The sequence below is a fragment of the Notothenia coriiceps genome, unplaced genomic scaffold (genome assembly GCF_000735185.1).
Source record: "Notothenia coriiceps isolate Sejong01 unplaced genomic scaffold, NC01 NC01_scaffold00034934, whole genome shotgun sequence".
Taxonomy (NCBI): Eukaryota; Metazoa; Chordata; class Actinopteri; order Perciformes; family Nototheniidae; genus Notothenia; species Notothenia coriiceps.
This window is the reverse complement of record NW_011367635.1, coordinates 80,190-100,131: the sequence shown is the minus strand read 5'-3', so window position 1 is coordinate 100,131 and position 19,942 is coordinate 80,190. Positions and strand designations below refer to the sequence as shown.

The 19,942-nt window shown below is 39.2% G+C and overlaps 2 protein-coding genes across 2 annotated transcripts; one reads left to right on the top strand and one right to left on the bottom strand.

Annotated features, from left to right (window-relative positions):
• Nucleotides 1-973: 973 nt before the first annotated feature.
• LOC104962530 (solute carrier organic anion transporter family member 3A1-like) lies at nt 974-6,405 on the bottom strand. Its single transcript, XM_010790978.1, has 7 exons — nt 6,377-6,405; nt 6,018-6,124; nt 4,927-5,193; nt 2,674-2,838; nt 2,313-2,511; nt 1,334-1,469; nt 974-1,195 (listed from the first exon to the last, which is right to left on the bottom strand). The coding sequence occupies exons 1-7, from the start codon at nt 6,403-6,405 to the stop codon at nt 1,019-1,021; spliced, it is 1,080 nt and encodes a 359-aa protein (XP_010789280.1). The 3' UTR covers nt 974-1,018.
• Nucleotides 6,406-9,828: 3,423 nt separating this feature from the next.
• On the top strand, nt 9,829-17,069 carry LOC104962529 (solute carrier organic anion transporter family member 3A1-like). Its single transcript, XM_010790976.1, has 3 exons — nt 9,829-9,833; nt 10,950-11,014; nt 12,760-17,069. Exons 1-3 carry the CDS (start codon nt 9,829-9,831, stop codon nt 13,134-13,136), a joined length of 447 nt encoding a protein of 148 aa, XP_010789278.1. The 3' UTR covers nt 13,137-17,069.
• The last annotated feature ends 2,873 nt before the right edge of the window (nt 17,070-19,942 follow it).

The window sequence follows — 19,942 nt, the reverse complement described above, 5'->3', positions numbered from 1 at the left end:
TGTGGCTCTTTGCAGTAACATAGAAAAAATGTGGCTCTTAACCTCTGACTGGTTGGCCACCCCTGATCTAGCGGCTCTTAGTATTGACACATATTTATTGAAATGTGTTGCTGCACAGGTCACCTTTAGCTCTCTTAAGAGATGGATGATGTCATGTGTGTACTTAATTATAACTACATACTCTTACTGTACTTACAGTAAACAGAATTCTAGGGTGTCATGAGTATTTTCTGATGTTTTATACTATATGTTAGTTTGTTTGTTTGAACACCTTGTTTCTCTTGTGCATTAAGTACACTTGTGTTAGGGCATGATTTAACAATAAATAGGTTATATATACAGTACAACATACCACGTACTTCCCACCCTCCCATGCCACCCTGGCATGACCTCTTGCCCCCCCTTTGCCACCCCATGTCAAATGTTCTAGAACCGCCACTGGGTACTAGGACTCTTTCTGAATTAAAAATAGAAATACTATCATCTTAAATAATGTCTAAATAAAAAATGGAACTTAAGTAGAAGTACAAAAGTATTATAGGCAAATTGCATCAAAGTAAAAGTACTCTTCATGCAGATTGTCTCTTTTAACAGTATTATGGAACATTATTATTCAGCTTTCATCACCAACAATTATATCTTATAATTTTAATGTTGGACTTGATTATTTTTGAAATGCTGGGTGAATTAGCAGAATAGTAGTGCATCATATCATATATGCATACCATGTGTTTTTATTTGCAGCACTTATCTAATTATTATGAGAGTTAAATAAATGTAGTAGAGTAAAACGTAAAAATGTTGCCTCAGAAAATGTTGAATGAGTAGAAATATAAAGCATCCTAAGATAAAAGTACAAGCATGGAAAAATAGTACTTACATACTATACTTGAGTAAATGTACTTTGGTACTTTCTACCATTGCCTGTGCCAAAGTGACTTCCTCATGATCCCTTGGAGCAGACACACATGTCACCAGCTCCCTCTGGTGGGGGCTCTATGAACAGCAACCGGTCTCCTCACCTGATGAGGATGATTACAGAGGGGGTCTGGGCCATGGCTCCGATCATGCTGCACACACAGATCACACACAGGAAGGTGAGGAAGGCCTGCTGACAGCCCGGACTGGGACATTTCCCCGGCAGAGCCACCGCCTCCTCACTGGAGCTGGATATACACGTGCAGCTGGTCAGGTTCTGACACGAGGACGAGAGAAGAGATCAAAGTGTTTTTATGGAGATCTGCTGCACTGTGTGTATGCTTCCTGTCTTAAAGCTTGAGATGTCCCGGGTATAAGGTGCTGGTGACAGAGCTAATTTCAGTCCCTCACTCACTGGTTTGGTGCAGCCGGCGAAGCAGGCGGAGAGGTAGGTGACTCCGTTGGAGCCACAGACGGGGCTCACTGACGCGGTGTAGCAGTTACAGTTGTTGATGCACGCTGACTCAGGTCGCTGCCAGGACCGCAGCGTCCTACAGTGGGTCAAAGTTCACGTTAGAGAGCATATATATGTTTCTTTTTTTTACATTTTATTGTTACACTTTGTAGTTGGTCTGTACATTTATTCGACAGTGACTGATAAGTATCCACTTACTGTTTATGTTTTTTTCTACAGTTGATATATTTACTGTTTATTTATGTTTATTCTCTAATTTACTTTGTACTTATTTAATTTGCACTGCCGCATTGAGATGGGGACACAAATCATTTCCAAAATTGGGATAAATAAAGCATATCTAATCTACAGCGCTTTTCCTGTTTTAGCGACCACTCTTAGCGCTTTACAACACAAACCGATTGCAATTTAGTTTGCTTGATTGGGATTGAGCATTTTCATATACCTATTACCTAAAGCTGCAAAAAAAAAATCAAGAAAGACATGGAAAATGCATTCATTACAATAAGGGACCTTTAACATCTTGAAATGTATGACCTTGGCTGAGATCTGCACTTTTAGTATTTCAAGATTATGTTCTGAATATTTAACCATTAAATCCTCAAATCACAAAGTAACCAGGGATGTAAAAGCCAATATTTCCTTTCACTGAAATGCGTAAAATAACTTAAAGGTTTCAGCGCTTCAAGTGCAGTGCTTACTGTTGTACGGTTTGGTCCCTTACACAAGACTTGAATTCTGAATTAATACATAAAAGGTATACAGTACATGTAAACAGAAATGCTAGAAGACATAGCTAAATCCCCACTTTGTTTTTGGGCATAGTTTTAGTATCTATCATGTTTGAAGTCCAAGTAAGGATATCCTGAGAGGAATATGTTTCTATTAAAAAATACATAAGTAGGTTGCCCCTGCTTACTCGTTGCCGTAGGCTACAGTAACCCCAGCGACAGGTCCGGTGTCACAGCCCAAGAACAGGAAAGAAACGTAGCAGGCGGTGGACACCAGGTTGACCATCATGGCCATGCGGACAGCGCCCAGGGCCGACAGGTTCAGCTTCTTAACCAGCAGCCCCCCGAGGAAGATCCCCAGACAGGCACAGGGGATGGCTGTCATACCTGGGGAGGGAGGGATGGATGTGGATACGTTTCCAACAATTATTTCAATAAAATTTGCCTGAGAGAAGGTTTCTGTTTTCACAAATGTATTTTTTCATTTAGTTTGACTGTAAAAAAATAAGGTTCTCCATCATCTTTATGACAAGATTATGCCCCGCCTACCTAGCAGCTGATTGGCCGAGGAAGTGGTGAGGTTGAACTGTTGCTCCAGGTATTTTCCCAGGAACGCAGCAAAGCCAGCGACCACGGCGATCTCCATGCAGGCTGCCAGCGTGATGCAGCTGAACACCGGGTTGGACAGAAGGTGCCGGGTCACCCGCGGGATCACTTGTAGAATTGTGAAGAGAAAAGGAAAAAAGGGAGTTATAATTTCTGAGATTATTCATTAACCAAATATTTTTTTAAAGATTCACAGGTTTATTGGAACAGGAAGTAATTCCTGCCATTGGCCATCCAATAGGATGGTTGCGGTCTAATTGTCAGTTTAGCTTAGGTACCTTCCTAACGGAGTGAAATGACCCAGAAGTACCTCAGTGGCAGCCATGATAAGTAGGCCTACTGTTCGAATTCTCCAGATGATAGGAAAGGAGCTTTGAAACATCCTTTATAACCTCCTTTAGCTTAGGAACCACTGGCCCTTCCTTTACGAAAGGAAAGGAGAAAAGGCTGTCCCACAATACCTTGCGGCTGCAACATTTACAGTTCCACAACATTCGGCCGTTCACGGAAACAACCGATCGACAACTAGATGCGCTTATACTGACGTTTCAGACAGAGGTCAAGAAATAGTGGATCAGAATAGCCGACAGGAGCTGATTTTTGCACTATTTGACTGCAACTGAAATCATTCCTGCATGTGGTCATTAAACAGTCATTTTGAATTTTGTATGTATCTTGTTTAATTTAATTGTAGGATTGTATTGCACATTCTTACTTCTTAAGTATATAAATAAGTATTTTTTTTATTTGAAAATGGATCAATTGCCATGAAATCCAATTAGCCACCAGAATAAATTAAGTATTTCTGATGGAGAATTTTGCAATTTACACAATGCTACACAAATGAGTTGGCAATGAAAAGTCCCCGACTCTTTCAAAAGTGCAACATACAATATAATTGAGACATAAAAAGAAAAATAGTCAATTCAGGAACGGGTACACTGTAAGAAAAAGTTTGGCAATTTACTTGTCCGAATGCATTTTTCACTTGTCCAGAATGACAAGTGAAAAATTGGGGCCACTGGAGTCTTTTCTTCACCATCGTTTTTTACATTTTCCCACGGTTTTTACGACACCGGTAACGTAAGTGAGCGGTAAGATTTTACTGCATCACACATAGGGTTGGGTATCGTTTGGATTTTAACGATTCCGGTTATGCTTTTCGGTTCTCGATTCCGGTTCTTTAAGAGGGTAAAAATAAGTCCCATGCCAATTTCACTGGGAGAAAAATCTGTATTCCTATTTACAAATCACTTCATACTGTTTAGCTTTGTTACGGTTATTGAATACAATTATATAAAAATTATCTCTGCATTATTTAGTTGGTTCTAAGTGGTGCAGTTTGAGAATGTACAATTAGCCCAGTCTCCTCTGATGTCACACTGCAACCTGCCCAACCACACAGTCTGTCCAACACACGTCCTGCAACACATCTGCTACAGCTGCCCAGCTGGTCACTGTTTGTAAAAGTAAATAAATAGTATTTTAATTTCAATAATGTACTTTCTATACCCTGCTTTATAAACAATACTGACATCCCTGTGCTCCTCCGAGTCTGTCTCACAGTCCGGGGATGTGAGGACAGCGCAAGGACACAGACAGGGAGGCTGCTTTACTTCATAAAGGAAATGGCGGTCAATATTAACAACACAGGAGCTAACACGCTTAATAACATTCATTACGTTATAGAGAAAGAACATAAGAAAGTCTGACAAAGATGAGGCTGTTAAACGGGCACTGGATCCGCTGTGTGTAGAGAGGGAGAGAGAGAGAGCGAGAGAGAGAGAGAGAAGCTGAGCTGCACCGTGCAGCGATCAGCTGATCCGGAGAATAGAGAGAGCTGCGGTCCGCGGGGACACGGACAATTTGCGAATGAGTTCTGCCTTTTGTAAGCTGAATTTATCAATAAGTTGTAATTACATAAGGGCGAAAAACGTCACGTGTCCATCGGACAAGTCAATGGGAAGATGTAGGCTACTTGTACGATATTGTAAATTACACGTCGCAGACGATCGGACGTGTTTTTTTTTCCGCACACTGGGGTGATATTCAAAATATAATAACATGAAACAGGATGTAAAATTACATTACAAAAATTAAAAACTGTTCAGTGAAATGAAATACTGCTCATTGTAATAATATATAAATATATGGACTGTAAACAGATGTTATATTTTCCCAGTCTCTCCCCCTCACGTCTCAGATGCTCACACACTGTGAGGCCGCTGTTAATGTCGAAGCCGTGGACAGCCCCGTTGGGTTTGGAGCCCTGGTACTCGCTGAGGGAGGGAGGCAGCATGGCCTGCTCACTCTCCCCCCCGCTGTCCATGTCCGGCTCACCCAGCGACTGGGGGAAGCCAAACATGAAGAGGGCCGACAGGAAGAGTAAGGCACTGCAGAGCAGGAAGCCGCCCCACCACGCCCCGATCCAGCGAGGGTCGTCCGGGGTGATATCCAGTTTACCTGCAGGAGAGGGAGGGACATTTACACCATGGAGGGATGTTGAGTTATGTCATAGGTAGAGGTGTCAATCGATAAAAAATTTTTTCAATAATCACAATGATATTAAAACATTTGATAAGTCATACATGTAAAATGTATTTTGGGAGGGATAAAACAAATACATGTGTGGTGTTATAATAAAGAAATGCATGACAAACTGATTTATATTCGATGTTTTGAATTCATTATAACATGATTTCAAAATTTTCGCTTTAAATCCAACCATTTTCCGACACTGAGCTACCTCTTTGACAAAGCCACAGTTACAGAGAGCCGCTGTGATCACCCTCTGTGTGTGCTACAAGCATGGATGTATTGTGGCTGCCTCTATAATATTCTGAGCACTATCAGTGGCAACGGCTGCTTTATTATGGGTAGCTCAGTGTGTAGAGACTTGGCTTCATAACAGAAGGGCATGGTTCAAGTTCCAATCAGACTGGACCATTTGTGATGTACTGTGTGTGTAAAACAAACAGACTGGAAAACTGGATTTCCCCTTCGGGATCAATAAGGGTTAATCTCTCTGAGCTGTAATTACTTGAGGAAGTTGGGATCAGACTTGGTAAAGTGATTACTTTGCATTCATTTTAAGGTGTAAATGAATTGCCAGCGCCATCATGTTGACAACAACATTGACAGCACTAGTCATAAAATGTTAAGAAATTGCATTACAATACTTTGGTGTTCTTAATTTCCTCCTTAGAATCTTAAGAAATACAAGTATTGTAAGTGAAATTAACAAATGAAAAGATTTATTTGAAGAAATACATAAAGTAGCCACTTACTGGTATCGATGAAGACAGCATCGACGTAGACTTTGGTACAGACAGAACCTAAGATGAAGCCACAGGCCGGGCCGAACACTAATGTGGAAAATAAAATACCTACAAGACAGAGAGACAGAGGAAGAGAAAATAAAAAATTCAGTCAGTTAAAATAGAATGGAACAGCTGTATTGTATATTTAAGTACTTGAATTTAGCTTAGCCTAGTTGTACAGTTAAAAATAAACTTCTAAAATAAAAGTATATCCACTGTTATGACCCAGTTTATTAAATGTATTAGTCACTGCTTTTAAAATAGTGACAAACCAAAGTATGTTAATACTGTATATACAAAATATGTACAATTGTATATGTTTATACCTCAGTTGTATTGGTTTATTGTTGATCATGATTTGTAGGCATCAGATCTTTCAATTTAGGCACACGTGCACTTTTAATGCTGATCTCCAAAAATGTTAGGGTTAGGGTGTAAGGTATGTATTTCCCCAATCCATCACACACTAGGTAACCATAAATAAGCTAAATAAATAATAAATTAGGTGCTTTTCCCCTCCTCTTTCTGCAGAGGGCAGCATTGTATCAGACCTGAAAAGAGTCCAATACTTTAACATGTTATTAAAAATGCGGTAGCAGAGCTGCTGCTGTTGAATCCACTGACGGAGACTGACATTCTATTCAAGGAAAGATTTCATGACAAGAGATTTCATGCGATGTCTCCCACGACAGATTTATTCTGTGTCACTGTAATATGCGGCTCATAGGTTGCACAGCGTAATTGATCTAAAACTAGATTATCCAGCAGCAGGATCATAAATAAGAGAGCAGGAAATGGGTTCTAAGTGTAAGAGCAGTGGGGAACCAGAGAGCTTTCCAGTAAGCAGCAGCAGACTGTGCAGAAAGGTGTGTGTGTGTGTGTGTGTGTGTGTGTGTGTGTGTGTGTGTGTGTGTGTGTGTGTGTGAGCTGTGCTTTTCATCGCTGATAAATCTGAGAGCAGAACGGCTGATTCATTTATTTGGCGTGTTATCAATGCATTTCTAAAGATCAAATCTCCATAATATAAGCCAGAGAGAGAAAATGGTTTCAACAAGCTTTTTGGATTATTTTATGCCAATTGAAACCTACGGAAGCCCTGGGAGGCAAAACAAAGAAAAATGACTGGTGATCTATTTTATGTTGGATGATATTTATATTCCCTTCTCTGTTTATGCTTGAACACTGGTGAAGTTCTCATTTGCCTCTTTTTACAAACAGCTGTTTCAGCCCAACAACAGACTTTGTCCATTATTTTCAGTGTGTTTTAGTGTTTTGGTGCAGAGATAAGAAATATTACAACCTGTGACACTGTGGGTATACCAAGACATGCAAGTATCCCCCCCATATACCTTTTGACAGATTTGGGGTCTTACAAGGGTGCAGTCACCCACATAACAATAATAAACAACTCAAATCATTACAGTAAAAAGCCTCAACCATTATCACAAAACATGTACAGTATGTTTGTGCACTTATTGTAAGTCGCTTTGGATCAAAGCTAAAGGAAATGTTATGTAATGTAAGTTATTCATATCCATAAAGGTGGATTTGACTGATATAGTGTGACTGTGGCTGCGAGGAAGTGCGGTTGTCTTTCAACCAGAAGGTTGTTGGATCCGATCCCTGTCAACATGTCGATGTGTCCATGGGCAAGGTACTTAACCCTGAGTTGCTCCCAACGGTGAATGAATGTGTGTAAATGCTAGTTTCCAAGGGCACTGCTCAGTATGAATGAGGAGAGAAAGGGTGAATGACCTGTAGTGTGTAAAGCGCTTTGAGCGCCTTTGTAAAGACCTGATAAAGCGCTGTATAAGTACAGTCCATTTACCATTTAGTGTCACACATATGTCAGTCACACGATAAGCCTGAGAAACCTCTTACTATCAGGTAGCAGTCAATGTCATTGGTTTTGCAGGTATTTGATCATAAAGCAAAGTTTAGGACAGATAAAGACAACGGATAGAATGTATTTATTAATGGGGCTATATACTGTACCTTATAAGGTTTTTACAATTTATCCTTTTGAGACCATTAGTGTCTCTGTAGAATTCATCCTAGAATAAAAACTGAAACGAATAATAAATTAAACAATAAAAATACACTTAAAATACGATTCTAAACAGAACCTAGCTTTACTGTGTCCCCACATGAGGATAGAGCCTGGAGTGGCCTCGACAGTGAAACAGCTGATGACGGAGAATTAGCGCTTAGCTTTGTGTTGCCGTGAGAAAATACAGAGAGCTCCTGATGGTGTAGCAACAGCTGCTGGACACTATCAGGAGAAGCATTCAGGACGGATGCCAGTGTGTGGTCTGGAAAGTAAGGCCGTTTCCTGAGAGACACCACTGAGCGCTCATGGCACTGAAAGAATGTGGTACAGTACTGGAGTCATGCAGTAAAACTTTTTTATTATCCTATTGTTCTCTTCCAATAGTGGAGTATTTAGGCTGTGAAAGCCTTTGGCACAGCACCTGCTCAATATCTTACACATTCCTTCACAAAAGTGTTCCCCTTTAAAAAACAGATAAATGTCAATGTATTTGTTTTTATATTTTCTGTATTCATTCTTTTTTATATTTAGCACCCCTATAAAAAATGTAGCACTATATCTAAAAGTCAAGGTATGACAGAAAATTGTGCTGATGGAATAAAAGTTACTACGTATTAATGACCTGTTAAGCCCCAAGGTCCCCGCCGGCGGAGACCCTGTTTTTTTTTTTCAGCACACTGTGTCTCAGGGGATCTTAATATTTAAGAACCTATTAATGTGTTGTACCAGATTAACGGAAATAATCTCAGCTAACTGACGATATAAACCATTCTTACCAAAACAAAACACAAGTCTCATAAGAAGCATCTAAATGACCCCTTAGCAAAAAATGCTAACGGACATTGGAACAGAACTCAAGATAAAAGTACCCTTATTACTTATCGTAGCTGCCCATACAAGATATCCGATTAAAGCTGAGGTTCCACAGATTATTTAGGTATATAGTATCATCACTGAGTGATCCGAACTTGCGACAGGGGAAGCAAAGACAGACATCACAACATGTACCTTTACGTAGCTTCTAGGGAGATCGTCTCTCGCCGTAGCTGTTAATCTGATCAAAAGACGTGTTCAATGGCATTAAAACGAGAAAAAACGCGGCTGAATCGGTTAATACATAGGCAATGGCGACTGGTCATTAGGGGCAGGTGGGGCACAGCCCCACCTAGTGGTGTGTGTGTGTGTGTGTNTTGTACAAGAAAGCCCAGTCTATAACTGCCGAACATAGGAACTGGGTACACCGATAAAGTAAACTATTTTATTTGAGTATTTGTGTCTGGGAGAAGGTACTGTACCCAGTTCCTATGTTCGGCAGTTATAGACTGGGCTTTCTTGTACAAGAGAATAACAAATACAAATCAATATGAACCATTACTGTATAATTATCCTTAAATTATTTTATACAATGCACCAAATAAACGTATGGCATTTTGAAACAAGATGTGCAACAATTGTTACTGTAATTTTGTGTGCATTTTGTTGTTAACTAAGATGATGTTATGATTTATTTGTTGTTATTGTGCACGTGGACGCTTTGGACATATCTGGAGAAGGAAGAAATGGGTCTTCAGAATGATGGGAGTTAAAGACAAAAGGCGGAGACTAGTGTTGAAACTAGTGGAGAAACGATCAAGATGCCCCCTTGCCCCTTTGATTAGACGGCATGTTAAGTCAGGAAGTAGCATTATTAGTGATGAGTGGAGGGCATACAGGAGAGTGCTGAGTAACATGGGGTACAACCACTACACCATAAACCACAGCAGGTGGTTTGTGAACCCCCAGACGGCAGTCATATCCAACATATAAAAAGAGCTTGGTCGACCATCAAAGGACATGTCCATGTACAGAGAGTTTGTTGGAGGAACACCTCATGGTTCTTGAATGGTCATCTTGGCTTGGCTCTGGTCACCCTGATGCACTGCTTGGATGCTTGTTCAAGAATATACACAAAGCCTTTCCAGTCTGAGTACCATTATGTCTTACCAAGTCTTTCATTTATGTCTGAGAAAAGCTTTTATGTTTAAAAATGTGTATCAGTCATACTAAATAGTCTTACTTTGAGTCCTAATTTTCTGTGAATAAAATGTTTTGCTTGGTTCTGTTGCATCTTACTTTGCATTTCATGTGAAAAATGTGTATTAGATACAACTCATTCATAAATGGGCATGTGTATGAAACTTAAAAACAATGCACCCTTTCAGTAGTTATAAATGTTAGTGACTCATCAATAGATGGTGATGTGTTTCACACTTTACAATAAGGCTCCCTTTTACCAATTATAAATGGTTAATACTCATTAATAAATGGGAATGTGTTTTGCACTTTACAATAAGGCTCCCTTTTGGCAGTTATAAATGTTAGTAACTCATTCATAAATGGTCATAAGAGATGCTAAGAAACATCAAGATGGAAGGGGGGAGAATCAACTCAGTGAACAACAGACACCAAGGAAGCTGGCTGATGAAGAAGACGAAGTAAGCTAAGTAGCCAATATAAGGCTTAGCAGCACAGATAAATGTGGGCTCACTATTAGGCAAGCAACCGGTCACAGTTGCCCTGTTTATCTCATGTCTTATAAAAGCTTATTAATGATTTATAAAGTGTTCACAACCTAATTAATTAATTAATTACAAACTATTCGTAAACCCTTTATAAGGGTATAGTCTTATTGTAAAGTGGTACCAAATGGGCTAATCTGGAATGACTACTTTTACTTTTTATATTGTTATTTTACCTGCTATACTGCTTATTCATTTATAGACAGGAATACGCCGATTTATTTTTGTTTTATTCAGCAGTACAATACAATTATGCTCATTCCTGTCTTTCCAATCTGCCTTTGTTTTCAGAACTGTAAATCCAGAGCTGAAGTCTTACGCCCTTGGAGTTCTGTTCCTACTCCTGAGACTGATAGGTAATGCATTTATTATATTCTTCTGTTTTTCATGTCTGCTCATTTAGGCTAACTTATATTCTTAGTATGATACTATATGTAGAATTAGATTCCAGTTGTGGCTGCAAAGGATTGTTTCTGACTTGTGTGATCTTAACATTAGAAACGCCAACGGGTCAATTTGACCCGCAGCTGTTTTTTGATTGTATGTAACTTTTTTTCAATAACATATTCAAGTGACTTTTCCTGAAAGTGTGTTATGTAGCACCCTCTGTTGTTAAAAATGGTCAATATGAAGTCAGATTGAAAAAATCGCCAAAATAATTGCCATTTATACCTATATCCGCCAGCGGGTAATATTTACCTCATAGAAAATGCAGCGTAAACATGACCTGTTGCTATAGCAACGCCTTTTGTCTACTGCTTTTCCTTATAGATAGAGAGATAGATTGAGAGAGATAGATAGATTGATTGATAGATAGATGGATAGATAGATAGATAGATAGATAGATAGACACATAGATAGTTATAGATAGATCGATAGATAGTTATAGATAGATAGAGAGAGAGATAGAGAGATTTTTAAACAAAACACAAGTCTAACACCAAGCGTTTAAATCAGTACTGGTAGCGATATTTTATACTTCATGCTATCTGCACAAACTATATCATATGAAAAGCTAAGAGTCAACAGATTCTATTGGTATAAGTTTCATCCCTGTGCAATCAAAACCCACTTTTCTACATGATAAATAAAAGAAAATTGTACCTTGAAAATCAATGGTGGGTAAATTTGACCCGTTGGCGGTTTTAGGTATACAGCGACCTCTTGCGGTTCTAGTGTCAACATACAAATGTACGTATAAATCCAGAGCGTTGTAAAATACAATAATCAGAATTCAATATAAATAAAATACAGATTCAATAATCAAAATAATTCAATTTCATCTTTTTGTCTAACACAATATCTTGGTAACTTTAATATGACGTCTTGAATGAAAGCTTACATGCCAATGTATTCTCAGTTTCTACTATGCAATCAAATATAATCCCCCACAAAATCCTACGACACAAAACCGCTTCTACACTTACCTTGAAGCGTTGAAACCTTAAAGTAATGTTATGCACCTTTCTCTGGTTACCTTGTGCCATTTGGGTTTTGATGGCTGAATATTTGGCATTTACTCTCCTTTAAATGCTAGAAGGTCTCTCAGAGGGTGCGTACCTTAGGCTGTTTCCATGAGCAAAAAAGTCCTTAGACTGTTTCCATGAGCAGTACAGTGAACATCATTATAGATGTAACAACAAATCTGCTTCAAACCGGGTTTGTGTTTGTTGGCGTTTAGCCTTTCAAATTCCTTTTCACTGATTTCATTAAAAAGAGTTTGCCCTGATTGAATGATTAAAAAAGACTCAACCATTCAAAATCGGGGATTTCCTTTAAACAAGCCCTATTATGCTTTTGGGGGTTTTCCCTTTCCTGTAGTGTGTTATATAGGTTCTTATGCATGTAAATGGTCTACAGAGGGAGTTTTTTTTTCAGGCACAGGCAGGATAAGACATATCTTTATATTTCTTATCCTGCTTTTTGTACATTAAAGCATGTACAGTAACTGTAGAGGCAGAGAATACAAATATGAACCTGGAAAGAGCATAGAAGGGCCCCTTTAAAACTAACCTCATCTGTCTGGATATAAGACACATGCAAATGCTATGCTTGTTGAACTCCTCACCTGCTTTCTGTTCACCATCCTCTCTTGCTGCAGGCTTCATCCCCCCCCCTCTGATCTTCGGCATGGGCATCGACTCCACCTGTCTGTTCTGGAGCTCTGTCTGCGGAGAGAAGGGAGCCTGCATGCTGTACGACAACGTGGCCTACAGGCACCTGTACGTCAGCATCGCCATCGCCCTCAAGTCCTCTGCCTTCATCCTGTACGCCACCACATGGCAGTGTTTGAGAAAGAACTACAGGAAATACATCAAGAACAGCGAGGGCTACCTCACGCCCACCGAACTCTTCGCCTCCAATGTGACTCTGGACAATTTGGGCAAGGAGATCACCCAGAGCCCAGCCAACAGGACAAAGTTCATTTACAACCTGGAGGACCAAGATATGAGTGACAAAATGGAGTCAGTTTTATAGTGGAGGTCTGCACCGGGACTGGAGCTGAGGTGGTTAATGTGAAACTGATCTGATGTTTCTTTGGTGTCGTATCAGTGTAGAAGAATGTTCTCACTAAGGGTCTTCTCACCTAAAACATCAGACATATTGAAAAAAATTAAGAGATGTTCCCAAAATGCTCTATATCCTCATTGCACTTTTTTGCTAAAATACAGATATCTGGTCCTTTTTTGTCATAAACTGACTCACATTTTTTTTTGCTTTTCACATAACTTAATTTGGCAGTAGAATATAGATTGACTTTGGGAAAGGAATGACTCAGTAGTTAATTAATAACACCACTAATCAGCCAGCACGGCCCTCAGACATCTTCTTTAGTTCAACTTCATTAACAGCTCAGTTCAAATTGCAGTCATTAGGTTCAGATTTATAAGGAGATAAGAGCTTTTTGAGATGCAGCAATCTGAAATGTGTTATTTGCATAAGCTTTATTAGACAGTTTATGATGATTGCAGTTTAGCTTTGGTGTTTATCATTAGCTGATCATATTTCAGCTCATGTTTGCAGCACTTTTTCAGACATACAGATCTCACTCAGCTGTTTAACTTCACAAATAATGAAAGAGAGATATGCATTGATTAAAGAGGCCAATGTAGGAGCACAACACATTAAGCAAGAAGCAACAAGAAGAATAAGTAGGAAGGAATAATTAAGAATAATGGGGAAATAATAAAGCAATGGGCAACATGTGAAAGTAAATATAATGTATATTATGGAACCTTCTTCATTAAAAACAAACTAATGGAAGATTAATGACAGTTTCATAAATCATGTATTGTTATATCTTATACAACAACAATATTTATAGATTTCAAAAACTGATTTTTATTTGGCAAGAGCAGAGGCAAAGGGTGGATATCTCATTTTGGAACAAAACTCTTCACTTTGAGTTGCACATATTGCTCAGATTAAAAAAAATAATGATGAAGTGTTTTTCGATACATTTCACTGTAATTGGCCTGTATTGTTCTTGGGTATTTTTAGGATCTGTGGAAGGTAGATGAGTGTCTACTTAGTATGTATTAATTATCCCTTTACTGTTTCATAGTGTGGAGTTTTACTATGAATGCTGGACAAGACTGTTTTTATTTTTATTTTACTTCACAGCATTTATTTATAGTCAGTGTTTTCTCTTTAAAATGTAAACAAATTAGGTCCAACTTCTAAAAGTAAATTTAACAAAGAAATTCTAGGTGTTTAGCTTACGATATTAAAAGCAATGGACTATGAGAGAGGAAATAGGGGTTTGTTTGTCAAACAATGAATGTCGATTCAGTAACTGAATCTGTGACATTCAGTTTCACCACTCTCACCGATTTGACCCGTAGAACCGTTATAACTCCAGCCAGGAACACTCACAAAATTAGACAGAAATACAGTTTCACTTGGTCGTGGTATTCTACTCCTGGGGACGCCCCCCCCCCCGCAGCAGTAATGCATGTATTACACAGCACCAGGATAAATAACAAGCAGGGACCATTGCATATAAGACTCTCCAGGGTACTTGGATGCCGTGGGGTCAGAGCAGGTGGAGGCTGTGGGGGAGGGGGTCTTCAGTAATAGAATCAGTTACAGCAGCAAAGCTCACACGTGCGTACACACTGAGAGTGTGAAGGCATTTAAGGGGAACGCCAAGTCAGGGCACTGAGACGTGATGATTGTGATGGGCTAGCTGTCAGCAGACACAGCACAGCATGATGCACAGTGTCCAGACATAATTAGTTCATTTAAAGCATGCTGGTAATGCATGCAATGATACAAATAAATATTCAGTATGTCACTAAGCTGCACAGACTCTGTGGTTTGGCGGCCATGGTTACGGTTAAATTTAAATGTAACTACAATGGCCTCCAAATTATATTTTAGACCATGGAAAAGCTTTATAATGCATACTGCATTGTGATGTTGAACATTTTTAGCGAACCTCAGCTGTCTCATAATCACTCACACTGCAGCGATTGTCTAAACAGAATTTTCTTTTTTTTGCCAAATTCCTTGGGATTCGGATTTCTGACATATCCAGTTTATATAGAGAATATTGGTTTTCTTGGCTTACTTTGTAAGTATCTAATATGTTTTGCATCAAAAATATGGACCTTTGTCCATGTCACCATTGCTATAGATGTACTCCCTATGATGTTAAAGGTGGGGGTTAAAGATGTGGTTTTACATGGTGAGTCCCTTGCCCAGTATTAGACAAGTATTAGACAAGAAGATAATACCAATCTCATGTTTGTATGGTAACATAAAGCTAGAGCCATGGGCTGATTAGCTTAACATAACAAATGTAAATAGAGGCACATTGCTAGCCTGCCTTGTCCATGAGTTAAAGTCTTTTTTTTTTTCAGGTTGAACAAATTAGACATAAGGTCTTAATAGACTAGCTTTGAATCTACTATAGGTGTATTTCGTTACCAGACGCAAGCTAGCTTTCCTCCCACAGTTTTTTCCGTCTGTGTGCTGCTAAGCTAAGCTAAGCTAACCACCTACTGGCGGTAGCTTCATATTTACCGTTCAGGAACGAGAGAGGATCTTTTTATCTAATGCTCGCAAAAAATATATTTTCCTAAAATATCTGACTATTCTTTTGAGATAAAGTTCCATGATTCAGTCTCATTTTATGCTAACGCTCAAGTTTTATGAGCTCTTTTTTTGTGGAATTTATCTTCGATCCAAACTACTCGTGTGCTCTTAGTTTAGCACTTCAATTAACTAATAGTATAAGATTCAAACTATACTTTGACGATGCTTCAGCATCATAAATATTAAATAATATATCAAATGGGGGGAAAAGACAGTTGTTAGAAAATGTTGGAGATCAACAGTGGACCTACACAGAGCCATGCCAGACCAGACTGTCTGCCTGCTGTGATGTGAGAAGAGAGTATACAGATGTTTAGTAGTAAAACTTAAATACTTAAAATGGAATGATTTTTCGGGCACTGATTATTTTTTGAAACAGTTTCCAGTCAAAGATTTGGACTGATGGGAAGATTGGCTCCTAGCAGGACATACAGGATGGCAGGACATTTTGCTAAGATGTACAAACAATTGCAAAGACAGTTTCTAAGGCTGCTAAGTAACATTACCAGCTGGCCACCAGCTCCTCCTCCGTAACCCCCAACAGGTGGCGCTGTCTTTGATATCTGTAACGTCCAGTGTGTCATAGTGCTGACTCCTCTGTGCATAATAGTGCCATACAAGTGCCAAAGTGACACCATAGAAGTGTTTCTGTAATGTCCTGCAGAGAACTTTGTCTTTACCAAGTTGGAGCTCAGAGCAGATCCTCCAGCTGTATGTAGCCTTTCTGTGATATCCCTCCACTTACTTTCACCATAGCATACAAAAAGTGTCCCAAAAACATATTGCCTATAAAGTATTGTATATGGGTCTAGAAAACCATATTATTTAGGGTGTAATAACTGTTAATATGTAGAACTTTTCTACTAGTGAAGGTATTGTCTACTTTAGATTAATCTCTCTTTCCATCAGTGGCAAAGCTGATAACTGTTTGTTGCTTTGGTCCAACCAAAAACAAAACTTTGCTTGAAACAAGTGGCACCAATGTTGAGCCTCCGCCTGACATTGTAAAGTAGGCTAGATGAGGTTGACTGTAGAGAAATCAGCCGGTCTTCACTGATAGCAGTCTTGCACCTGTGCCTGGATATTGAGCTCTACTCTGAGACTTCCTGATGGTGTGCCATATCAACCTGTGCAGTGTATTCAACACTTGCAAAGAAAAAGCCAACATATTCTAGGTCTGTCTAACGCGCTGGCCAGCCAACCCTGGCCAGTGACGGCGCTCGCTTGACCTTGTATTCACCTGCGGCGACAGGACTGTTTTGCCTTGTGATGAGAAAATAACTTTGGAGCATAAATGTTATTTTTACATCCTATTTGTCTCATTATTCTTTTTTGATGACCTTGCCTGGTGGTAACAGCAGGTTGACTTTTATAGCGGAATCTTTAGTGACAGAAGTATGGGCATATGAAGAGTTTACTGCCAAAATACGACATTTCTGGGCAAAAGAAGTCCTGAGCTTTATCATTCAAGAGACATTTTTAACATCAATGGAAAATTAACCTGTAAATAGTCCCATGATTTGTTTTTGTTGCGATCATTTATTTATTACGAATGGTACAAAAAAATGTAAATGACGGATGTTATTTTGGCAGCAAACTTTAGGCAGCATGTTGCCTTTGATTAAAGTGAAACCACGTGCTAACATGTTAGTGACGGTTTTCGAGTGATGTGTTTGCTTATGTTGTGGGTGATATTCAATGTGTGAATTTCATTGCTCTTTGCAGGGGACCTTTGAAAAGAAAAGGGCATTGAAATAAGAAAACATCACCTATATTTTCCAAGCATCACTAAAGATTTTTAGATATGCTGTTTTATGTTCTGTATATTTCTTGAAAAAGATTACATGATTTTATGTTTATTGTAAATACATTAAATATACTATTTTTGTTTTTAAAATGACATTTTCCTTTGCCTCACAATTATGATGATTTCCTGCTGAAACTCATTGTCACTGAGAGGTGGATTTCACACAATTGAAATATCAGTTTTCATATTTAGTATGCATGAATCCCATCAATTATTCACCCACGGGACACCTACACTGTCAAACGAGCCAGAAATATTTTCACTAGATAGTGCTAACACGTCAAGATGATAAGTTGTGTTAAACAGTTCTGCAGCCATAGAGTCATTGTGGCTCTCTGCGTTCACACCTGCCTTGTATAGTCCGGTTGAATCGAACCCTGGTGCGTTTAGCCGCTTGGTGTGGTTCATTTGGGTCGGTGTGAACACAATCCGAGACCTCTTAAGTGAACTAAACAACCGGACTCTGGTCCGCTAAAATAGGTGGTCTCGGAGCGCTTGCTTGCAAACTCTAGAGCGGTTCATTGCTGGTGTGAACGCAGTCCGCACCAAAACATAGGAAGCGCAGTATTTACGTGTCACAAGAACGCGGACATCTTCAAAATCTTTAGCGAAAGAGTCTTTCAAGACATCCGCGGTTGTTAGTTAAAGAGTGAAGCAGAATGAAGTGTTGAACAGTGTCGTGTAAAGTAAAAATTCTCCGTCAGCTACATAAAAGTAAGAACACCTGTCATCGGTGAAACGCCCCTCCTTACTGCAGAACATCTCTAATGAACAGGAACATGCCGATCTAGATCCCTCCGCTTCGCGTTGGGCTCCTGATCACCCTGTCGGTGTTATTTTCCCCATAATGACCGCGCCGCTGCACATTATCCCGCTTATTACATAGCCACATTCTCAACAAAGTAACGACATGACTCCCAATATTAATTTAAATGCTTTTGTGGAATTAGAAAAATATTTTATTGATTTAAAAAATAGTTGTTTGTATGTATTGATTTAAATTGGCATGCATCCGCTAAGAAAAATAGTCCGTTGTTACTGTTTGAACTAACGTAGCAATGGCAGGAACTGCTTCGATAGCGTTTTTGAGGAGCTTTTTGATTTCAGATTTGAAAACATCGTTGCTTGCTTTAAAAGTAGCACAATTTATTATGTCAAACCTTGGAAAGTATCTAGATAAGTAACTGGCAACTGAATATGTGTCGCCGTCTGATGTCTATGTCTGGACAGTTGCGTAAAAAGGAGGATTTCTGCCCTTTACTTCTCCGCTGTTTTTTAACGGACGTTGTCTGATTATATAATCATATGCGCGGGCCGCTAGTGTCTTTTGATCTCCAGATTAACAGCAGCATGGGAATAACCTGCCGAAAGTGCCGTTGCTCCATGGCGGAGGCTCCGCTAGAAATTGCCGGGATTTGCGTTTTTACCCCCTTAATGTCTGACCAATGGTTGAACAGCATTTCCGAGCACATGACTTGTGTTTAAAGTTTATAGTCCGTTTGAGTTTTGCCCGTGTGAACCTGGTGTGAACGCAAACCGAACCTTCTGAAAAATGAAACAATGTAACAAACTGTGGTCTGGTGCGCACCAGAGAGCGGACTATTAAGTGTGAATGCACCCTTAATCTGTGTCTGTCCATTTGGTGTAGTGTTTTATCCAATATTACATTTGGTTTATATATTACTCACTTTCTTATGAAATGCCAGGTTTTAGGCCTTGGTCTGAACATTCAATCCTGGAAATAAAAAATCAACCAGATACATTTTTCTAGATAGATAGTAAGTAAGTAACATCTGTATAGGAAGACGAGTTAAGGGGTAGAGGAGAAAAGGTTATGGTATAATTACAGAGCCAATTTATAAATGGAGGAAATCAATGTTAGTCTTTGAACCAAGAAATAAAACTCTTTCTAAACGTACGTGTGACTGCTGTTGTCCCTGATTGTCTGTACGTATTCAATTTGCTTAAGGAAAGAAAGAGACAAAACGTTTATGACTTTGGTGTAGTGACGTTGTACTGACGATATGGTGCGGATTAGTCTCCAGAGACGGTAGTTTATAACCACAAACTTTAGAGGTAATGAACTGTAATTGTAATTTTTTTTTTCTCGTATGTTCAATTGGTCAAAATGGTCCGGGCCGAGGGTCCTACTTTACTGACTCCGCCGACGAATTTTTTAGGCCTTGCCCTGCTAAAAGAAAAAAAAGTGTTGTTGCTTTTTATCGACCGGTTCGTCTACTTATTGTGGTTCGAAAAAGGAACGAGTCGACGAGAGCTGTTATAGAAACGAAGAAATAAACACAGCCCTAAACTGGGGAGAGTAAGACCAGAAAAGGAGACTAGAAATTAATTGTCGGTATCAATGTAATAAATCTAC